Source organism: Hippoglossus hippoglossus, chromosome 12, assembly GCF_009819705.1.
Source record: "Hippoglossus hippoglossus isolate fHipHip1 chromosome 12, fHipHip1.pri, whole genome shotgun sequence".
Classification (NCBI taxonomy): domain Eukaryota; kingdom Metazoa; phylum Chordata; class Actinopteri; order Pleuronectiformes; family Pleuronectidae; genus Hippoglossus; species Hippoglossus hippoglossus.
In genome coordinates, this window is record NC_047162.1 from 13926241 (window position 1) to 13946619 (window position 20379).

Sequence of the window (20379 nt, forward strand, 5' to 3'; positions counted from 1 at the left end):
AACCCAACATTAAGAGTCAAAGGGAGTTTGATATGCATCACATATTGTATCTCTTCTCCTCACTGTTTAAACTCAGTATTTTGGGGGGACTTTTTCCAGAAAGACAGGTGGCTGTTAACACTTGGACACTTATTGACCTTGACCAAACATTTTCAGGATGTTGCATAACATCATGCAGCCTTGACAGACGAGCTACAAGTGTTTTCTCCTTACGTGTCATTTTCTAATTATCTCTAAAAACCCATCAAACAAATTGTGACAAAAATTTAATTTAGGAGATTAGCAGAATTCAGTTTTTGGAGAAGAGGAGCAGAGTTCAACAGCTCCTTCTCCACACGCCCCAGCGTCTCTTAGAGAGGAATATTTTCCAGCACTTTCTGCTGTAGTCAGTCTCTGTGAAGGTAATTCTTTCTAACAGCAAATGATTTAATTCTAATGCAGTTTAGGCCTTAACTCTGCTGTATAATGAACCGTGCTGTGCTGATTAACCATCAAACGTGATGAGTTAGTGTTGTTCATGCAGCGCTTGATGATTTTCTCATTAAAACTCAAGAATAGATCCTTTTTTTAGTTGTGATCCTCTTCAGGTTTTTTAATACTGAGACCATCCATGGAGCCATGCGAGACACCTGCTCTGTGTGCAGGTCTGCAGGCAGAGCAGAGTCGGATTCGTCCTCCCTCAGTGTACCCAGCCCCTCCTCCTCTGGCCTTGTCCTTGGTTCTGAACAGTCCCTGTAGAAGCAGCCGGCTGGGTCGCTGCTCCTTTAGTATTAAATTAGAAGAGCCACGGTTGCAATACAAAAAAGGGCTCTGTTTTAATGACCTAAACGCATTGGTCCAAAGCACATGGCACAAGTGCTTTTAAGGGCGAGTGCAAATTCACTTTCACTAGTTCAACAGGAAAAGAAAGTTTGATGCATCAGGCGCATGTTTCAGAAGGGTTTTTACTAAGAATCTTAAATAATCATTGGTGTGTTTTGGGCGAAACATGCGATAAACCAATTGGAGTTATCTTCTGTTCACTTTAAAAGCCAAATATGTAAGTCTGCTGAAAGACTACAATGAATAAAAGCATGTGTACACACCAGGAGGTTGTTATGATGAAAACAACTCGTACAAGGCCCTTTAAAAACAATGTCACAAACCATCAGATCTTCTTTTACATCAAATTAAGTTTTGAGTGACTAAATGTGCTTTGCAGATGATGAAACTGTAAATTCTGCAGTTGTGTGGAACAATGAAAACCATTTGACCTTTCATTTCTCTCCCCTGCAGGAAATGACATCAGTGTTTAAGAAGGTTCTGGATTTAACATACCCGGTCACCTCCATGTTTTCCGGAGCTGCCTTCAACTCCAGCATCAGCAACGTCTTCAAGAGTAAACAGATCGAGGTGAGAGAGCTTTTACTAAGGACCCGACAGAATCAGAGCACAGAGAGGCCAGTGAACGTCTCAGCCGATAACGACGTGAAGAAGGGATGAGCGAACGTATCGTGAACTTATTATGTTGATCTGTTTGGATGTAACCTTTTGTGTACGCAGGACCTTTGGATCCCATATTTCAACATCACCACTGACATCACTGCCTCGGCCATGAGGGTCCACACTGACGGTAGGTCACCCAAAAAGAAGATTTTTAAACACAAGTGGTATTTGGCCCTGCAGATAGTTTCTGTTTTTATTTGAAATATCTTCTGTCCCCTCAGATAAACTGACCCTCTCTTTAGTCCCGTTCATGTGTTTAATTATCTGTTGGTTCAGGGTGGTTGTGTATTGCTGAATAGGTATAGAACTGAGGGAGTTGACTGTTTGCTGTTTCAGGCTCTCTGTGGCGATACGTCCGCGCCAGCATGTCTCTTTCTGGGTATCTCCCTCCTCTCTGTGACCCCAAAGATGGACACTTGCTGATGGACGGAGGCTACATCAACAACCTGCCTGGTTCGTTACACTGAAACAGTTTGCAGACATGAATTCTGGAAAATATATTGGCCCAAGCACATCTACACCGGCGTTGGCTCATATCACCAAAAGCTCTTGATTCTCGTTGTCTCTCCAAGTGTTGATCAGCGTCTTCTACATGTTTGGCTCCTGAGACATTTGGATTCTTCCAGTTTTGCATCCGTCACGTGTTAGAAACGTCATCAACCTGAACACTCGCTTACTCTGACATTTTCCAGACATTTTAGCAGGGGGCTGCAGGAGAAGTTCCTGGAAACTGTCATGAACAACTGACTAGGAAACACACATACAGCCATTCTGGAAGAAATTACCACTTGTCTATTTTACATTCAAATGTTTGTTTGATTGATTCTGTCTCTTCTTCTCTCAGCTGATGTGGCGCGCTCCATGGGGGCCAAAGTGGTGATTGCTATTGACGTGGGCAGCAGGGATGAAACCAACCTCACTAATTATGGCGACTCACTCTCAGGCTGGTGGCTGCTATGGAAACGCCTCAACCCCCTAGCTGAGAAAGTAAAGGTAATGGATTGATTAAATACAAAGATGCAACATACTGTGCAGGGCTGTGTTTTTACAAATAAATGAGTCCTATGAATAACAATGAGGATATCTTTGGAGATGTGTGTGTTTAAAAAAAAAAAAATCTGTGATACATATGTTCATCCTTACACTCGTGGTCTCAGGTGTTGAACATGGCAGAGATTCAGACGCGGCTGGCTTACGTGTGTTGCGTGAGGCAGTTGGAGTCTGTGAAGAACAGTGACTACTGCGAGTACATCAGGCCGCCGATCGACAGATACCGCACTCTGGAGTTTGGAAAGTTTGATGAGATTGCCGTAAGTTTGAGAACACTTGTGATTCAGATTTCTCTTTTGTTTCCTCCTCAGCTGAAAGCTCTTTTGTTCTGTTTCCTAACTTTGTTATGATAAGAATGATTTCACTCCCACAATGTACTCGGAATTCATTATATTTTCAAAATCTCTGGTGTAGAACAGGATACTGATATGTGAGTGTTTTTGTTTGTCTGGGCGAGGTAGGAGGTGGGATACCAGCACGGCAAGACAGTGTTTGATGTTTGGATACGCAGCGGCGTGGTGGAGAAAATGTTGAAAGACCGACACCAGGAGGACTTCCACAACACCCAAAGCAAGAACAATGTAAGGATGAAGGGGAATGCTGTAGAATATGTGATAAGAAAGTCATTAAGGATAATTCAATGTGGAGCAACAACAGAGGCCGGGCCATACTTTACTTGTGATTTCCCAAAATGTCTGAACAAAACAAACACAATTTTTCATTTTGCCATCTGAAATGCCAAACTAATATTACTAGAATAAACTCGTAATATTACAAGATTTAGAGGCTGAATATCTGAATATCTGAATATCAGAAGTTCAGCTTGTAGCCTTTCACAGACTATGTTTGCTAGTGGGAGATTGTGCGGCTGCCATTGGTTACACCTGCGGGGTTTCATAGCTTCTCTGTCATCAAGATTTTGGACCCAGAAGGAGTGTGGGTCCACTCCAGCGAGCCCGGGTTCTCCTAGCTACTTATATCCTATATCCATTTTCTCATTAAATGTTGATTTCAAGTCAGACCTAACATGAAAAAGTCGCCTCCATGTTTTCCGGAGGCGCCTTCGACTCCAGCAAGAGTGGGAGAGTGAGATGTAACTAAAGACCCAAGAGAATCAGAACTGAATTGTGGGACTAAAGAAGAGTGAATCAGTTTCAGCTGATTACAGTTCGATAGCGGTGGTGCAGGACAAGCAAATGAATCATTTGTTTTGTGTGGATGCACTTAGAGAAAACTGGAAATGAATGAAGGAAAAAAACAAGCAAGTTAAGCATAATAATAACATTTCTATGCACCAGATGTCGTATCATCACCAGGAATCATGAGATTCTGCAGGACTTTCAATACATTATCAATAATTACCCTTAACTTAAAACTTATACATCACCAGCAGTAACCCTTGCTTACATTATTGCAACCAATGAAAAAAGTACAGTGAAGAGAAATGAAAGTGTTCTTACAGGCTTAATGTAATATGAGGGTGAACCGATTACTAAGTAAAATGTCCCACTTCTGCCAGACAGATTTCACATTCTCTTTAATTTCCTCATGATCCGTCTTCTCATTGACATTCTCTGCATGTGTAGTCGACCAAATGGTTTTACTACACTGGTACCATTTTTATCTCAGTGTTACCGTCTCTAAAATGTATCCTCACTGTCTCTAAAATATATCCTCACAGTCTGCCACAGTCTGTTGTTCACATTTCCACACTGCTGATAAAGTAACAACAATAAAGCTATGAATCAGTCAGCTCTTTAAATACAGGGAAATTCACCATAGAGCAGATTTGTCCCCCAGCAATGTCAAAGAAAAACAAAAAGGACCAAGTAAACAAGACAGAAGACATGTGGAAGCATTTGCCCCCAATTTAAACAAAAATAGAAAGAGAATGGTGTTGGATTCATACAAAATGACTAAGGAATCCTGACAAGAAACTAACAAATGCACCTAAACAACAGTGGAGAGAAGAGTGGAGCTGCAGTTATAGTCGCAGATTGGAAACCAAAAGACTGTTTTATAAATAAATCTTCTCATTCTTTAAAACAATAGCCTTCCCACATAGGCGGATAATGAGTGTTCTTCTATTTTCAGATGCCACCGACTGTAGGGTACAACCCTCAGGGGAGATAATGCATCTCTTCTCCGTGAGGGATGTTTCACGGCTCTGTATGTTTAACAGTGTCGCACAAAATGAAGAGATTTTCAAACAAAAAGGGCGAGTTTGTTGTGATCAAATGACAAAATGCGACAAACACAATTGCTGCGTCCTAAATCACTTACTAGTCCACTGGATAGTGAGTGTGGTATTTTGTAGTGCTGTCCGAGTGAAAGGTGTGTACAGCTGACGGTCACTAACGGAGCAATATATACCATCATGCATTGCGTTGCATTGCAAGTCTTGGTCTTTAACTTTTAAATTTAACTTAAATTAGAGTAAAAGTAATGGAACCAATCCAGTTCAGATCAGACGTGCTCGACAGGGAAAGACTTTATCACAACTTTGTCTGTTTTACTCTCTGTTTCTTTTAATGATCGGTATAATGGTGTTTACATTATACCAGTGCAGGTTTCACATCAGAGCAGTAAAAAATGTGCGAGACATCTGCACCAAGCTGCTGAAACTGAGACTAAAAGATTCAAATAATCAGCTTCCTTCACTTCTTCTTTGAGAAACTGCAATTTATACTTTCATCGTATGTGTGTGTGTGTGTGTGTGTTCTAACAGACGAGGTGTTGACACCTGTCAGCCGTTAAAACACAATGGAACCAGTTCATTAGCTTATACCCACAGATTTAAATCAGAGTTCCTCAAACAGGTTTTGATTGTCTATTTTCACCTTTTTTCTAATGAATGTGTGTGTATGTGTTTGACTTTCAGGTCGTGACGTGTCCCAATGCTTCCTTCACTGACCTGGCAGAAATCGTGTCTCGCATCGAGCCAGTTAAACCTGCTGTGGTGGATGATAAACGTACTGACACACACTCCAACGCTCTGTATTTCAGCCACAACCACAATCACCGTTCATTTTTAATCTCAAACGTGTACCCACAGTGTTTTAGATACTATCACCACTTCTCCTCCATGTTTGTCTTTCCACTGCTCGCTCCCATTTGTTCTTCGATGCGTTTTTTGTTTTCCTGTCACACTCTATTAGCAAACGCATCAGTTTCACATGGAAGAGGAAATGGATTGCTGCAGCCTCACTGCAGAGGAAGAATTAGAATGTCAATTATGTGCGTACACTGAACACACACAAAGGGTGTCACACGCTGACGGAAAGTGGGACCTGTGCAAATGTAACATCTCAAATTATGCACTTACCCTCAAATAGAAACAGCTTACATACATACATGAATTATATTTAGAAACCAAGTTGAAGGGAAACAATAAGACATCCAGTGATGATATACTCTTCTTTCTTATTGTCAGCTCCTTCACCTACAATGTTCTGTTTTCTCCTGATCAGAGGAGTCAGACTACCACACCGACTATGAAGAGGAGGCGATGGAGAGCGCTCCGTCCGACATGGAGCTGTACAGTCGATACGGCGAGCACACTGAAGGGGAGGAGACTGCTGACACGGTACGAAACCCCGCTTGTACACGTGGAAACTATGGGATCTAATAATCACAGCACTTACATTTTGTTACCTGGCACACGTTTGTCCTGGAGCCAGGCCAACTGCTGCTTTAAAAAATTATCAATAACACCATAAAATCTATTCTAAAATTAATTGGAAGACACTGCAAGGCCTCGTAATTTAACTAAAATGTTAGTTCTTGTGAAGAGGCCGGGCTCCGGAGAGTTGTAGGGCTACGGCTTTGTATCAGAAATGAGGGTATTTTCTGGGGTTAAGCCAAAACTCAATTAAACCTTGAATAATATTCCTCAACCCACCCAAAAAACAACAATCCCACAAGGTTTTTATACACACACGATTATACACATCAGCCTCTAGTACTTCAGACACAAACTGGAGTAAAGAGATAATTAGAGAAAACACTTTGGAGGCGTCCAGTCCAGAGAATTAAAGATGGAGTCTGGAGCCTGCGGCCAATTAACTGATTGTATTTAAGACAATTGAAGGATGAATGGTTATAAATGATCAGATCACTCAGATCTAAAGAGCAAGAAGCCTTTCTAATGGAGTTTTAGGGGTCCATGATAAAAGGGAGAAAACAATTTCCAATTGCGATATATTGGCTGATGATGTTGTTATCAAACCCTTATGACAAAGAAACGTTATTGAGGTTTGATATTTTACAGTTTAACCTTTTTTTCCTTCTTAATAACGAGAAAACACAAATATACAACCAAATTTATAGAATTTGAATCGAGAAAATAAAGGAGTATCAAGCAGAGATCTGGATAGTGCCGAAAATACATTCACGAATCTACCTGTAGAAAACCCAAGATATGTATCGCAGTAGCAAATGTGCCATTCAGTAGAAGTCTTGTAGGCACTTTTCTTTATAACCTGATTAAATGTTATTCTATATATATTATTATTCGGATTATTCGTCCCCTAACTGATGTCCCACCTTCCGATCAGCAGGATGAAGACCTGGATTTGAGTCGCAAACGTCGCATAACCAAACTCACTGCCAGCGAGTAGAAGTAAGTGGCCCAGACCCTCCACTGGATGTGCCGTCAAACCAGGAAGTCCTTTCCAAACAGTCCATGAAGTGAAGACAGCACTAACGACCTCTGAAGGAGCAGGTCATCACGATGTAACCTGCCTCTCTTCGCCTTACATTACCCTCCACTTTGTCCCACGTCACTCAAAACCTCCTCCTTCCTCCCCTGAGACTATCAGAGTAACCGTGATTACCAGTGTGCCCTCGTTAGCCGTGTGGCTCACAAGCTCAATGCACAGTCCCTTGAAAAAAAACTTCCTACGGGCGTCAAGAACAAGGTTTACTCACCTTCAAAGTCTAAACAGGAGCAGCTGAAAGCTTCATTATTTCTCATGTTGAGAGTCGAGATTACTTCCTGTAGCTTTACATGAATTAAACAAGTCCGGTGGAAGATGAAGAAGATAGAAAACACCCCTGAAATGTTTATCACATGAAAACTATGAATCTTTGCTGATTACATTTGGAAAACAGAAGTTACAGAGTCGGTTCACTAAAATAGAAAAAAAGTTTTATTGTCATCTAGACATGTAGATCGCTCTTACATCAACATCAATGAGATTAAACTCGCACAGGATTCAAATATTAGAAAAAAAACAGAAACATGTCCAAAGATGATTAAATATGTTACTCAGAGTCTCTGTAATTATTCCTCCTCATCCGTGCTGACTGCATATTGATGCCTTTAGTGTTGTGGGAGCTTAAATTGAGCCTGAACCAAAAAGTGCATGATTAGTGAACCCGCTGAACTGTATCTTGTAATCTTAGCTGTCTTTGCAGAGTGTATGGTGATCGGGGGTGTGAAGAGGGTTGTTTCATTCACCGAGTGTGCCACAGATTCCGTCAAACTCGCATGAAATGTCAGATTTTGCCGAGAGACGAGGGACGAACTGCACACTCTTCGTTCTGACAGAGAACACGCACCTCCGCCAAGGCTCAACAATCCCACATCTAAATTCATTAAATCCATATTTTTTATTTCAAAAAAGAAAAATCCTGGATTCGACCCTTGATCTGAATCCACGCCAAATCTTATTGGGTTCTCTCTCCTGACCCAAACCACATCCTCTCACCAAGCTCCGTGGTAACTGTCCAGTACAGAATTAGGTTTAAGTTAAAATGAGGCTTTAAAAGTATGATTTTATTTCTTTTAAGGATATAGAAAGAGTTGAAAAAGTGCGAATCTAAATCCTAATTTCCTTGTTTTTGCCTTTAATGTTTATGTTGTGATCATCATCAACTGTCACTCTGCAATCAACACGAAAAAAAAAAAAACAAGCAGCATGGTCAGTTTTGTCATATCCACATGAGGGGAACACACACACACACACACACACACACACTCTGAATCTCCCAGTGACGGCAGCAGACAGTGTGGATGTGTTAAGTGAACTCTGCTCGTCTCAGTGCACTTTATGCACAGTGGCTATATTTGAATCAGCGGGACAGTTCTTCACTTCTTCACAGGAACATCCTGTCACGTTATTTGGCCCAAAACGTCTCTCAGCTTCTCCTCAGTGATTTGGATCTAATTCAGTTTTTTATAAAACGGCAAATGAAAAACCCCAGAGGTTGTTACGTACATAATTTATAGTCAAAGTAGTGAATAATTCACTATGTTTCATATTTAAAGCAAGAATGTATACAACCTCAGCCGTACAGACATTTATGCACTAGTCACCACAGTTGGACAATCATTCCACAAATGCAATGCAATGCACAATTAAACTAACCCACTGTTCTGTAGCCTTGATTTAACATGAGTCTCTGTGTCATTCTATAGCATTTTATATAACCAATTATAATGAAAGATCTATGTGATGGTAATTAATTTAACAGATTAATCTTTAAGTCTATAACATGTAAAAAAAACAATATATAAAGTATTGTCACGATATAGTTCAAATCACAATGACGCTCAGTTTCATATAATGTGAAACAAATGTGTAAAAACGTCTGAGAATCTGGAATCATCAAATAAACAATTGATAAATGTGATTTTCAAAATAGTTGGATTAGTTTCCTCTCATTTTAAACAGAGATCCTGTTATATTGCCTTTTGAGAAGACCCCTCCTCAGGGCATGGTCCCACTCATGAATGTAGCAGTGGAGAAACTTCACCCCCACGTTCACGTCCAATCTGTGCAACCGAGGACGTGAATAAAACATTTGCTGCCTGTGGCAAAGCAAATCCACAGCATGGCTTTGTGGGGATTTCCACTTTGAACTTTGACCGGCAGCATTCTCCTGCATTCAGGGAGGTGTGATCATGCCCCTCTGCAGCTTCTGCTCGTTTACACTGAACCAAAAGAGCCAAGACATAGACTTAATTCAACTTCCTCCTTTTACACAGACATGGACTCTGACTACCTCCACTGCCGACACCAAGGCAGAACAAAGCCCCCTGACTCTCGTGTCTTTACCTTTTATACTAAATGGCGCAACACTCCCCCCTTGATCAGGCTGTAAAAGAGGCCTCGGTATAGTTTACAAGTCGGATAACAAAAAGCTAAATATTCTAACGCAAGACTGAGCAAAAACATTTTGCAGTAAAACAATAATCTTGTTACTTATCAGCCGACAAATACTGTGTCTCGCAGTAAACCGTGCAACAAGCTAATATCAGCCGGACCAATTTACTGGTTCTAATTATTGGTTTATCAATGCAACGTTTCTTTTTCTCTTCCCACTTGATACTGTACGAAGCTGCGATCTTTGTGAATACGGCTGCTGCTTCTTGGACAGTCGCAGAAAGCCTGTGATAAACACTATGGAGCTTCCACACGGTGTCGGCTCAACACAGCCTGGACGCAGAAAGTGTGAGGACAATATTTAGCTGTTTTTCTTTCTTCTAGTTTTGGGTGGTTTCCAAAAGACCGAGCACAAATGAATTTATGTCGTCCGGCTGATTCAAGTTTCTCTACTTTATTAAATGGGACGTGGTAATGGATGAAGTGATGTAATGTGTGGAACTGTGCCAAGGAGTTAATGTAACAGCCTTAAATGACCCATACGGAAAAACAACCACTCGTGCCCTCATTTGGCATTGATTTATTTTTGTTATCAATAATATTCAATAGTAAATTAACTGTACCTGTGAGCCTGTACTGTATGACATTGTCTTTATTTATGTTATTTGATAAATATTGTTATTGATAACAATTGTTACTAATAAACCGTTTATTGTTGTACTTTTGTGTCTTTCATTTTTCAATTTGTTTTACTGTGGAATAAAAACTGTGAATAAGTTGATCCAACAATTGTGGAAAACATCTTGAAATTGCTTTGTCAGATGAACATTTAAAAACAGAGCGAGAGTAATTATCTCTTATTAAAATGAATGTATATTTATCTTTACTTGAAAAAGAAAACTGGTTTTGGAACATGATTCTCTAACAGAGGAGTGACACGTCGACAAATTCTGAAGATTTACTTAAGTTATCTCCGTGTGTTTCTTCATTATTGCTCAGTGCAAACATCTGCAAATAAGATTGTATGTTAATGAGAGTCACCTGAGTAAATTACACGTCGAGAAAATGAATAAAACATCAACTAATGAGGAAATGTTTCCGCTGGGTGGCTCGGCTGTTCAGTGAGAGCAGGACTCAACACTGGAGCTGATGATTATCTGTCCTGCAGAATGATAATTCATCCGACCTGCAGTAAATCACTGCTCCAATTAGAGTTTGATTCAACCTGTTCCCCTCAGTCTGGAGGCTGCAGGTGGTTTGTGGGGCCGCGGACATTCATTACATTACACTGAGCAGCTTTGACCTGTGTCAAGTTAAAACCATCACATGTCACGGCCTCAGTGTTTTCTCAGGATATTCTCCTTATCAAATGTTTTATTCTGAAGGATTTTCTTTCCAAGTTGACATCTTCTTCAGCGTCTTCCACGTGTAAACTCTTTTTTTTAGAGATATTTGAAATTCTCCAGACATTTTCCCTGCTGTATTCTCTATTAGGTTCACTCGGACATTCCCCAGAGTTTTTACTTGGAGGCTGACAGCAGCGTACAGCCCCTCCGGATAATTTCAAGAACAAGAATAAGCCTGAAGTGCGAACACACCTGTGAGCCTGTCAGCAACATGCACACACACACACAGACAATGGATCGCACATACCAATAGATTAATCCCACTTTATTGATGTGTCCTATAATGAGCTTTTTAATCTCCCACCCTCCCCGGGGAACGCAGACTTGCATCAGCTAATTAATGAGCACACAGAGAGAATTTAGGTCGCAGGAAGGAGCTGGGACACGGCGAATGAGAAAGGGGAATAAGTGACGCTGCCTTCAATCAATACGTCACGGGGAAGAAAATCGGAGGGGACAAAGGAGAAAGAAAAGAAAAACCCTGAGGTGAATGAGTCCAGGCTCCCAGGAAATGAGTCTTTTGACAGAAGAAGACGAGGGTGGCAGTGAACAAGAGGAGCCACAGAGCCAGTGTGTTGGCAGACAATGGCCCCAACTCTGGACTGAATCACTGCGACAGGCGGCGAGAGAATTGGAGCGACGTTTATGGAGGAATGAGGAGACGAGGGGAACGTTTCTGACCTCAGACGGACCAACAGTTTGATTTATTGGAGGTTAAGTGTAACGGACCAGGGCCACATACAAACTGTACTTCCATCCATACAGCAGCGCTCCTCCCCCCCCCCTGTGCCTCTCACTCTTCTTCTCTTGCCCACAGGCTTTCACAGAAATGGGGACAGAAGGGACTTAAACAGGCAAGTGGGTCACACTCTGGTGTTGCTGTGGTTAAAGCACCTCCGTGACGGGTGAATGCAAAAATAGGTTAGAAAGGTTCCCTTCTCGAGTTATTGGATGCTTTGATACGTGGCCCCATCCCCTGGTTACAGATGCAGGAAAAACTCCAAATGCGCAGCATCTAATTTTGGCTTCATTTTTGTGCAATAATCTTTATACACAGTCTACGATCGAAACTGAAATATCTCAACCTCTGTTCGATGTCTTTCCATTGAGTTTGGGAAAAAACATTCGTGGTCCCCAGAGGATCTCGCCGACTTTGGTGATTCTCTGACTTTTCTTGAAGTGCTAACATAAAGTAAATAACACTAACTAACACATATGACAGCTATGACCTCTGGAGATTCCATGACTCCAACCATTTGATAACTTCCCTCAAGTTTAGGCCTATTAATGAGATTCCTGGGGAACAGGGAACCCTATTGATGAGTTCTGATAATAGTCTATAGTCTTAGGTAAATACAGAGCTGGGGAACATGGGGCCTTGAGGTAATAAGACACTGTTATGTTCTTATTATGTCTCATATAAATCTGAGGAACTTTAGATCCCGGGAACAAAGAAATGACTCAATCTATCTTTGCAGGTGCAGAAAAAATTTAATGCAGAAAAAGGCAAAAACAAATGACCTGCACGCTGCTTCCTCGCTCTCTGTTCTTTTATCCAACACGGACACGACGATGTTTAACCAACAAATGCAGCCGGACACAAATTAGAAGAGAGTCTGTAGAGTGCAGGTATTTCCTACGTCTTTTTCTTTCACAGATATGACAAAATGTATCCGACTCACACCTCCTCGTCTTTTTTACGTCTTGAACATGTGTTCGGCTCGGAGACACTTGAGATCCGTCCACCAGAGCAGAGGAATCACCTCCAACTGATCCTGAGCCGAGGCCTCGCAGGTGAAATCGCTCTGCTGCAGTCACTTCTCTTCACTACACCCTGGAGGTCGGAGCGTCGCCACCACCTGTGTAAACCTTTCCCCCCCAATATGTCTCTGCCATCCATAACACGAGACTCTTAGTAGATTGCTCTTGATAGATGGGATTCTTCCTAAGTGCAGCACCGAGACTCATTTGGGACCGGATCTGTCTGGGCAGAGTTTTATTGCACATCACCTGATTTACATGTGTGTGATGTTCCAGGCTGCAGGTGAGCACAGATGCAAATTTTATGTTTTGTATTTGTGTGACGCTCGGCGTGGATGTGGTTCAGTGATTCTGAGCTCAGGCAGAAACACAGATATGTCAGCAGCCACGCGTGTCAGGGTGAGTTTTCTATATTATGATCTACATACATAATAAACTAGTTCATTATATCGAAGTCTGTATAGAGCTGTTATGTGGAATTTGCATTTACTGAAAAAATACCTGCAGTCACTTTTACAGTTTCATAAAGAAAGGAGCAACCAGCTTCACCACAGGCCAAGCAGACAGGAACAGGAAGTTTAGAACCGGCACTGCACTGGTCCACTTAGCACAAATAACCACAGTTATTAATACAGCGTTAATCAACTGATTTTAATCAACTGTTGATTAAATAATAATTTACTTCTACGTCACGTCTGACTCTGTCCCTTCAGCAAAGACATATAATCAACATCAACTCTCCATGTACAGTAGAAAAGAAATATGTGATTAGTCATGAACTCAAATGGAAGCGTATGTGGGCCTGGATATGACTCTGCAGAAACTGAGAGGCTGAGGCTACAGCAGCAGATGTGTGTGTGTGTGTGTGTGTGTGTGTGTGTGTGTGTGTGTGTGTGTGTGTGTGTGTGTGTGTGTGTGTGTGTGTGTGTGTGTGTGTGTGTGTGTGGGACTGCAGCTCCTGTGTGATACATTGGCGGACACATTGCAGGTCAGTGTGGAAACAACGATTGAGTCACAGCTGCTGGCTGATCCAGTGTGAGAGCCGCTGCTCCTCTCAGGCTAATAATATCCTGCTGAAGCTGCTGATTGGGAACACGAGGTGAGAGCTCGACGCTGCCCAAGTACGTCACCAGGGTTTGCAGCAGCTAAAAGAGGAAGAACTTTTCCCAGGACACAAACAGGCCCAAAGGTTGTGAATTGTCTCGGCAACACGGAAATACACCCACGTGCTCGCTGTGGTCTAAAAGCAGCAGACACAGAGTGCAGTGACGTGAATAATGTATTTTTACTGCAGGGTCTTTCAGGTTTGGGCAGATGTTTGTATTCTGAGCTTGGTTCTGTGGAAAAGATGAATTCAAAACTCTTCTGATTTAGTGGAATTGCTCTGAAAACTTGCTTTCAAATGAAAAAGATATTCCCCCCCACTGCTGTTGAAAATGATGGGTCTGAAGCCTCACTAATAAAATAGAACAACGCTACCGACACGCAAACATTTTAGGGAAGTGAAGTATTGTGAAAATGATGCACATGGTGTTTTTATTCTTGTCGACGGCAGCAAAACCTTTCAGTGACATTTACATCAGACACTTTTGGTTTTATTTTATGTAAGATCGAAAATTGTTTGACGAAAAAAAGCTTTCCCCCAGAGCGAACACTGTTCTGTTTCTCATGTAGCATCATCGTAAACACCTGGAAACCAGTACATGTCAGGGTCTGAGGGAGTGAACCGTCTGTCGGCACCAGGGTCTCCCATAGCTCACCCACCCGGCTCTCCAGTGATGACCACTCATTCATCACCCTCTTCTCTCCATTCACTCGCATGTGTCCATTAGTGGAAACATCTCTGCGTCCAGCCATTTTGTGATCTCATTCCCCGGTTCACTCTCGGCCCGCTAATCCAGGCCGTTGTTTGCCGAACCCAAAGATCCGAGGCGTTTTGGCAGGGCCGCCCCTCGGAGGCTTCAGGGCCACGGTGAGTGAGAAACCAAGTCGGAAAGAGATGACCTTTTCCGAGGCGAGCGGCGAGACGGAGCAGAGAGCTGGGGAAGCAAAGTGGTTTAATCAGATCAATGTGCCCTTTGTCATCTCACCGTCGGCCCTGTCAGTCTGTGCATCTGTCTGCTGTTTGTTGTCTGTTTGCTCCTCATCTATTTTCTGTGTGTCGGCCATCTATCTGTCCATCTGTGGTTCTGCTTGTCTTTCAATATCAAACCACAGGTGTCATGGAAGCACTAGTCCCTGGAAATTATATTGGTTTTCTCTGAACCTGAATTTCTTGTTCCTCCTCTATTTTGAGGTTTGAAGCCAGCCAGGACTTGTATTTAAATAAACAGTATTTGATTGGCTCGTGCCCCCTCTGCCCCTTGAGTTTAATTTTCTCATATTTTCTTATTGCACGCAACGCATGTTAGGACAAGCACCTCGATGCAGTTTGGTGATGCAGGACAATCAAAGTGAATTTGGTTATTAGTGTCGTGTGAGGACTCTGTCAATCTGTCTCTGTCTGTGTTCGTTCACCAGGCTCCTCTCCACCTCTGCGTCGTCGTCATCATAAACAGAAGTATGAAGTACGTATGGTGTTCACCATAAAGTGTATAAAGACGGACAGCATGACAGCTCCTTAAAAGTGATGCCAGAGCATCTTGAGCACAACCTGGTGGCCAGCTGCAGCACAGTTCATAAACCCTGCCTTCTCCATGCCAGTGGCAGGGACATGGACAAAAGTAAAAAGTCAAAGATTGTAAAAAGTAAGAATACATTTTTCTCAAAGATGGTTTCTCTCGTTTGAGGTAGTGTTCATCATTCCAGTAAGTTTGGTTACTTAGGTTTCCAATGCTATAAACACATCATGGCTGGTTGGGGGGTGTGTATCTGTGGGACCTTGCTGCTGCACAGACTCTGGTTCCAAATGTGCACGATGACAGGGATCGTATAAGGAACATTTTGGTTTAATTTCTGGGTAGTGGGAGGAAGTGGAGCCATGTCGTCCATCTTTATAAACAGTCTGTGGTCTACACTCATACTGATTCACACGGATATAACATTGGTACGATTAAAACAAGCCCATTTACATTAGAAGAGCAATGTATGAATGTAATAATTTATCATTCTTTATGTCTGTCATGTTCGTTACATTCCTCTACCTTTGCCTCCGTCCTGTGCTGCAGCTCCTCCCTGCTCAGCCACAAAGAGGCAGACGCTCTGTGGCTCTTCACATTTAGCTTCAGCCTCCCCAAGCAACAGTAAATCACTCCCCCCCCTGTAAAGGACACTTTGTTCCTGCTGGGTTTTTAAGGGGCAGGGTGTTTGTGTTTGTCTGTTGTCGCCTGATGTGGGGTGACATCACCGTGATACGGTTTTTACAACCTCAGCAGCGTTTCTCTCTCCTTCTCTCTTTCACATGCACACCGGCACTGAATGAACCGAGCAAGGGCGCGTTTGTCTGGGTAAACAGACACAAGCGGACTTCTGTGATTCATTGTTCCACCTCTGGGAGGACAGCCAGCGCTGACTCCAGCCTCTCATTCATCTGCAGTCTAACACCGCTGTAGTGGAGCCCCATTCACTTTAGGCAAAGCTTAAATACACCCAGAGGACGCTTCCTGAAGAACCACTCAAATTAGTTTACATTCTAATACCTGCTACCTCTGCAGGAGTAACAACAGAGGGAGTCCCACAGGGAAAGAAAAATATTAAGACTTTTTATGGCCTCCATGATTGTTTTGCAGTTTATTAAGATGTAAAGAAACATCCAGAAAATCATATTCACAGCTTAGCAGAGCTAAACGACTCCCTCTCCTACAGCTTAGTGAAACTGTTGCATGCAGCTTGTTACCTCAAGAGGGGAATTACAGTCTCTTGAGGTTGAGTCACTGAGATCCAGGAACCCAGTTCCTGTTCCATCAAGGATGAAAGATTTACCATTTTCACAGATAGTAAATTCAGAATGTATTATCTTTTTTAACTTTTGTCAGTCATCACGTTAGTTTATTCTCTTCCACTCTTTTCACAAGTGCATAGCAACATCTGGCAGAGTTTGGTGACTCTCAAATATCAGTTGTGTTGTTAATACAGCAAAAATAGTTTCAGCTTCTTGAATGTGAGGATCTGCAGCTTTTCTCTCTTTTATAGATACAGACATTCGTGGCCCCCAGAGGATAAATCCTACCGACTTTGATGAGGTTCACATTTGAGGTTTTTAGTAAAGTGTCTTGAACACATGTTGGATGGATTACCGTGAAATTAGCTACAGACGTTCATAATCCCAAATTGATAAATCCTACTGACTTTGATGTTATGTGGATTTTTCTTTGACGAGGAGTCTCGAATGGATTGTCATGAATTTTAGTTTTAGACCTTCATGGTGCTCAGAGGTTGAATAACAGCAGGTCATTGTTTCACTTATCCAGTGAAATATTTGTGAAAAAAATGGATGGGTTGTCAAAAAACTTTGCAAAAACATTCATGGTTCCCTGACTCTGCATCTAGCGCCATCGTCAGGTTGAAATCACAACCTACATCACAATCAGTAACTGTGTGTGTGAAGGAAATTTGAATCCAGCAGAGGTACGATGAAATATTAGTATACAAGAAAGTATTTAAAGAATGTGAATCCACTTAATTTTAAACATAAATAACAGTTTTCACTTCAACTCTTATTATTACTTTCGTTATATGTCATCTGTAGACCACATCTTTCTAACTGTAGCTACATTGGACAGTAAATGAAACCAAACACAATTCCTCTTTCATCTAGTACCTCGACCGTGACTCTTATCTTCTCCTCCTGCAGCTCACAACATATCTCCTTTATTTTCCATTGCACATTAACATTTTCTGTTTCTCTAATTCTGCTCCCATTTCTTCACTTCCCTCTCTCCCTCCATCCCTCTTCATTTCACACTTCTCCTCCTCCCATCAGCTCCCCCCCCCCCCCCCCCCCCCCATCTCTTTTTGTCTAACCAGTCTCTCCTTTACCTCTTATAGAGAATCAAACCACCGCTCCTCAGCCAACCGGAGAGCGCAGGAATCCATTAAGCACCATAGTGGAAATATGTCACCTGGGAGCTGATGTTACGAGTGATTTAGTAGGGAGGAGAGGACGGCGAAGAGGAGGAATGGAAGAAGGGATGCCGCAGCATCAAGGTGAGACAAGGTGAGGATAGGCATGGCTGTCACGTACGGAGAAGGCCTTCCCTCTTCTTTCTCTCTTACTCTCTCACACACACACACACACACACACTGGTGGAATCTTAAGAGCCAACACGGATGTCATTAGTCTCCGAGGTGATTCTGGACCAGTAATGAGATTGGAGGAATGCCCTGTTGGAGTTATATCCCCCTTTACAACACCGTTAATTCACCTGCTTACACTGCAGTGGGCAGACAGACACAACTCATCTCCTACCAGATCTAAACAAGGGGGACTTCTTTTAAAAAAGATTAGACCATAGTAAATGATATTTGAGACCTATGCCAAGTACAACAGATATGAGGGATTATCAGAGTCCCAGGATCACTTACACTTCCCCATAACCCCCCGCCCCCAGTTGCTTATATTCTAATCACGTCTCACTGTACTTATCTCATGCCCTTTGCGTTTTGAGCATCGCACATCTCAGTGATACTGCTGGAATCTGCTCTGTAGAGTCCTTCAGGGATTTATTCTGCTGTGGTTGAAGGCAGCAGGGCAGATTCAGTCAAATTAAACTTCTTATCCAATGATATCTCTTGAGTTTTGTTCTAACCTCTTTATGTAAAAGTCTTTGTCAGAAATGTGTGACATGAGACATTTGCACGTCAGAGGTTCATATAGATGTTCATCAGACCTAAACTGAGAATGACAGTTTGGCCTCGGATATGAAATTGTAATTATATGATACTTGAGATGTATCGTTTTATTACCTCTGCAAAGGTGGTACATTCTTCTATTGCTGTTTGTCTGTCAGCAGGATTATGCAACTTGGTTACAAGTTACGAAACTCAAACCATTAACTTTGGTGCATATCTGGATCAGGAGGCGGATCCACTTCTCTTACCACTTTCTTTAATGTGGCGAGATAGGGCATTAGCCTTGGTGATGGATGCTCTCTCCGTGTGACCTTCATGAAACTCTTTTGTCCACTTCCACAACTGACAAATAATCACACATGCGCCTACACCTGCCTTTGTAGAGCAGAGGACCGTCTCATTGCTGTCAACACCATGCAGAGCAAAAGGAGAGGAGGCTGGAGGAGCACTAGAGAGAGAAAAAGAGAAAAGGGGAAGGAAATAATGGAAGATTCGAGAAAGAGAGAGAGAGAGAGAGAGAGAGAGAGAGAGAGAGAGAGAGAGAGAGAGACGCAGGCTGATGCCTTGGCTTTGTCACTCTTCGTGTGGTAGTCCCCTTCATCACGCAAATGAAATAAATAATCCTCCGCATCATATAAGGGATTCCACGCCTCGTTTATCGCTGCTGCCTGAATGTCACAGGGGCGTGGGTGGACATGGCCGCAGGGATTCCCGTTAACCAGGGAGAATGACAATTACCACCCTGCCACCCTTGCCTAGCTGAGGGGAGCCTGGACATGGAGCGATGGCGGATGAGTCACCAGGAGAAAGACCACGGTTTAGCCTCTAATGAAGCTCACGTCCACCGGTGATAAATAATGAGGGTTGCCCCAAGTCTCTGCAGAGGTGAGAGGGAAGTGGACAGTGTGACGCAGGTTCACTTTTTAGTCCGTGTACGGTGTACAGAGGTGTACAGAGGTGTACACGTGTTATTTTATTAGTCTGTTTCATTCCACTACCCGTCCACCCCATCCTCTTTCTATTAAATTTGTGTTTCCAATCTGCCCACTTACTGTCCTCTGTTTTGAAGTCTCTGTTCCCTCCTCTCTGGATCTCTCCTTGTGCTCATTTAGGGTCAACCCTCTTTTCCCAAGTCTCTGCCAAATGCTTTGTTGCGGTCATTCCCAACATTAGTATTCAAAGCAGTTATTCGCCTCAGTGCTTCTCCCTTTGTTTTCTGGTTTCAGAACCACGGAGAGCGACACGTACGTTCACTTCTGTCTTCAGGACCACGGACAGGGAAATGCTTCTGTACATCATGAAGGATGTTCACGTCTCCGTTTGTGGAGTTTTGATAACATTTCAATCTCTGATTTAATAGTTGACTCGTCTGTTGACACGCCAGCCTTGCATTGAAAGGCTTCAAGCGAGTGTGGCGTTATCACGTGAGGACACCGGCACCACACCTGTGCTCCACTTTTAGATTAAATGCAATCCTCGTACAGTAATTCAAACTCACACGTTTTGCAATTTGCTTCTCTGCTAGCGGCGCTCTTCAGCTTTTCCAATTTACAGAATAGATTAGGCGTGGCATAAGGTGCACAGCTGGGGGTTTTCAACAAAGAGCAAGAGAAAGAAATAATACATAAAGAGGATTTTGTCAAAGGAGGACTAACAAGAAACAACAAATGACAACAGGGAAGACAGTTCCATAGAGGCAGCATGATTTATGTCTCACAACTGCAGGTGCATCTGTTCCAAAAACTGCAAAATCATTAAATGTATAAAAAAAGAGACAG

General features: G+C 42.5%; 1 protein-coding gene across 4 annotated transcripts in view; it reads left to right on the forward strand.

Moving 5' to 3' along the window:
* pnpla7a (patatin-like phospholipase domain containing 7a) overlaps positions 1-13285 on the forward strand; it is a 28188-nt gene extending 14903 nt beyond the window's left edge. For 2 of the 4 annotated variants that reach the window (XM_034601926.1, XM_034601923.1), the window contains exons 28-36: positions 1276-1392; positions 1543-1612; positions 1822-1938; positions 2330-2478; positions 2643-2795; positions 2997-3116; positions 5417-5507; positions 6006-6121; positions 7095-7667. In XM_034601926.1, the coding sequence (XP_034457817.1) occupies positions 1276-1392; positions 1543-1612; positions 1822-1938; positions 2330-2478; positions 2643-2795; positions 2997-3116; positions 5417-5507; positions 6006-6121; positions 7095-7154 (993 nt within the window). In that variant the 3' untranslated portion in view covers positions 7155-7667. Of the gene's footprint in view, positions 1-1275; positions 1393-1542; positions 1613-1821; positions 1939-2329; positions 2479-2642; positions 2796-2996; positions 3117-5416; positions 5508-6005; positions 6122-7094; positions 7668-9212; positions 10365-12707 lie in introns of those variants that run through there. The other 2 variants (XM_034601925.1, XM_034601924.1) reach the window with 2 other exon arrangements.
* Positions 13286-20379: the final 7094 nt, after the last annotated feature.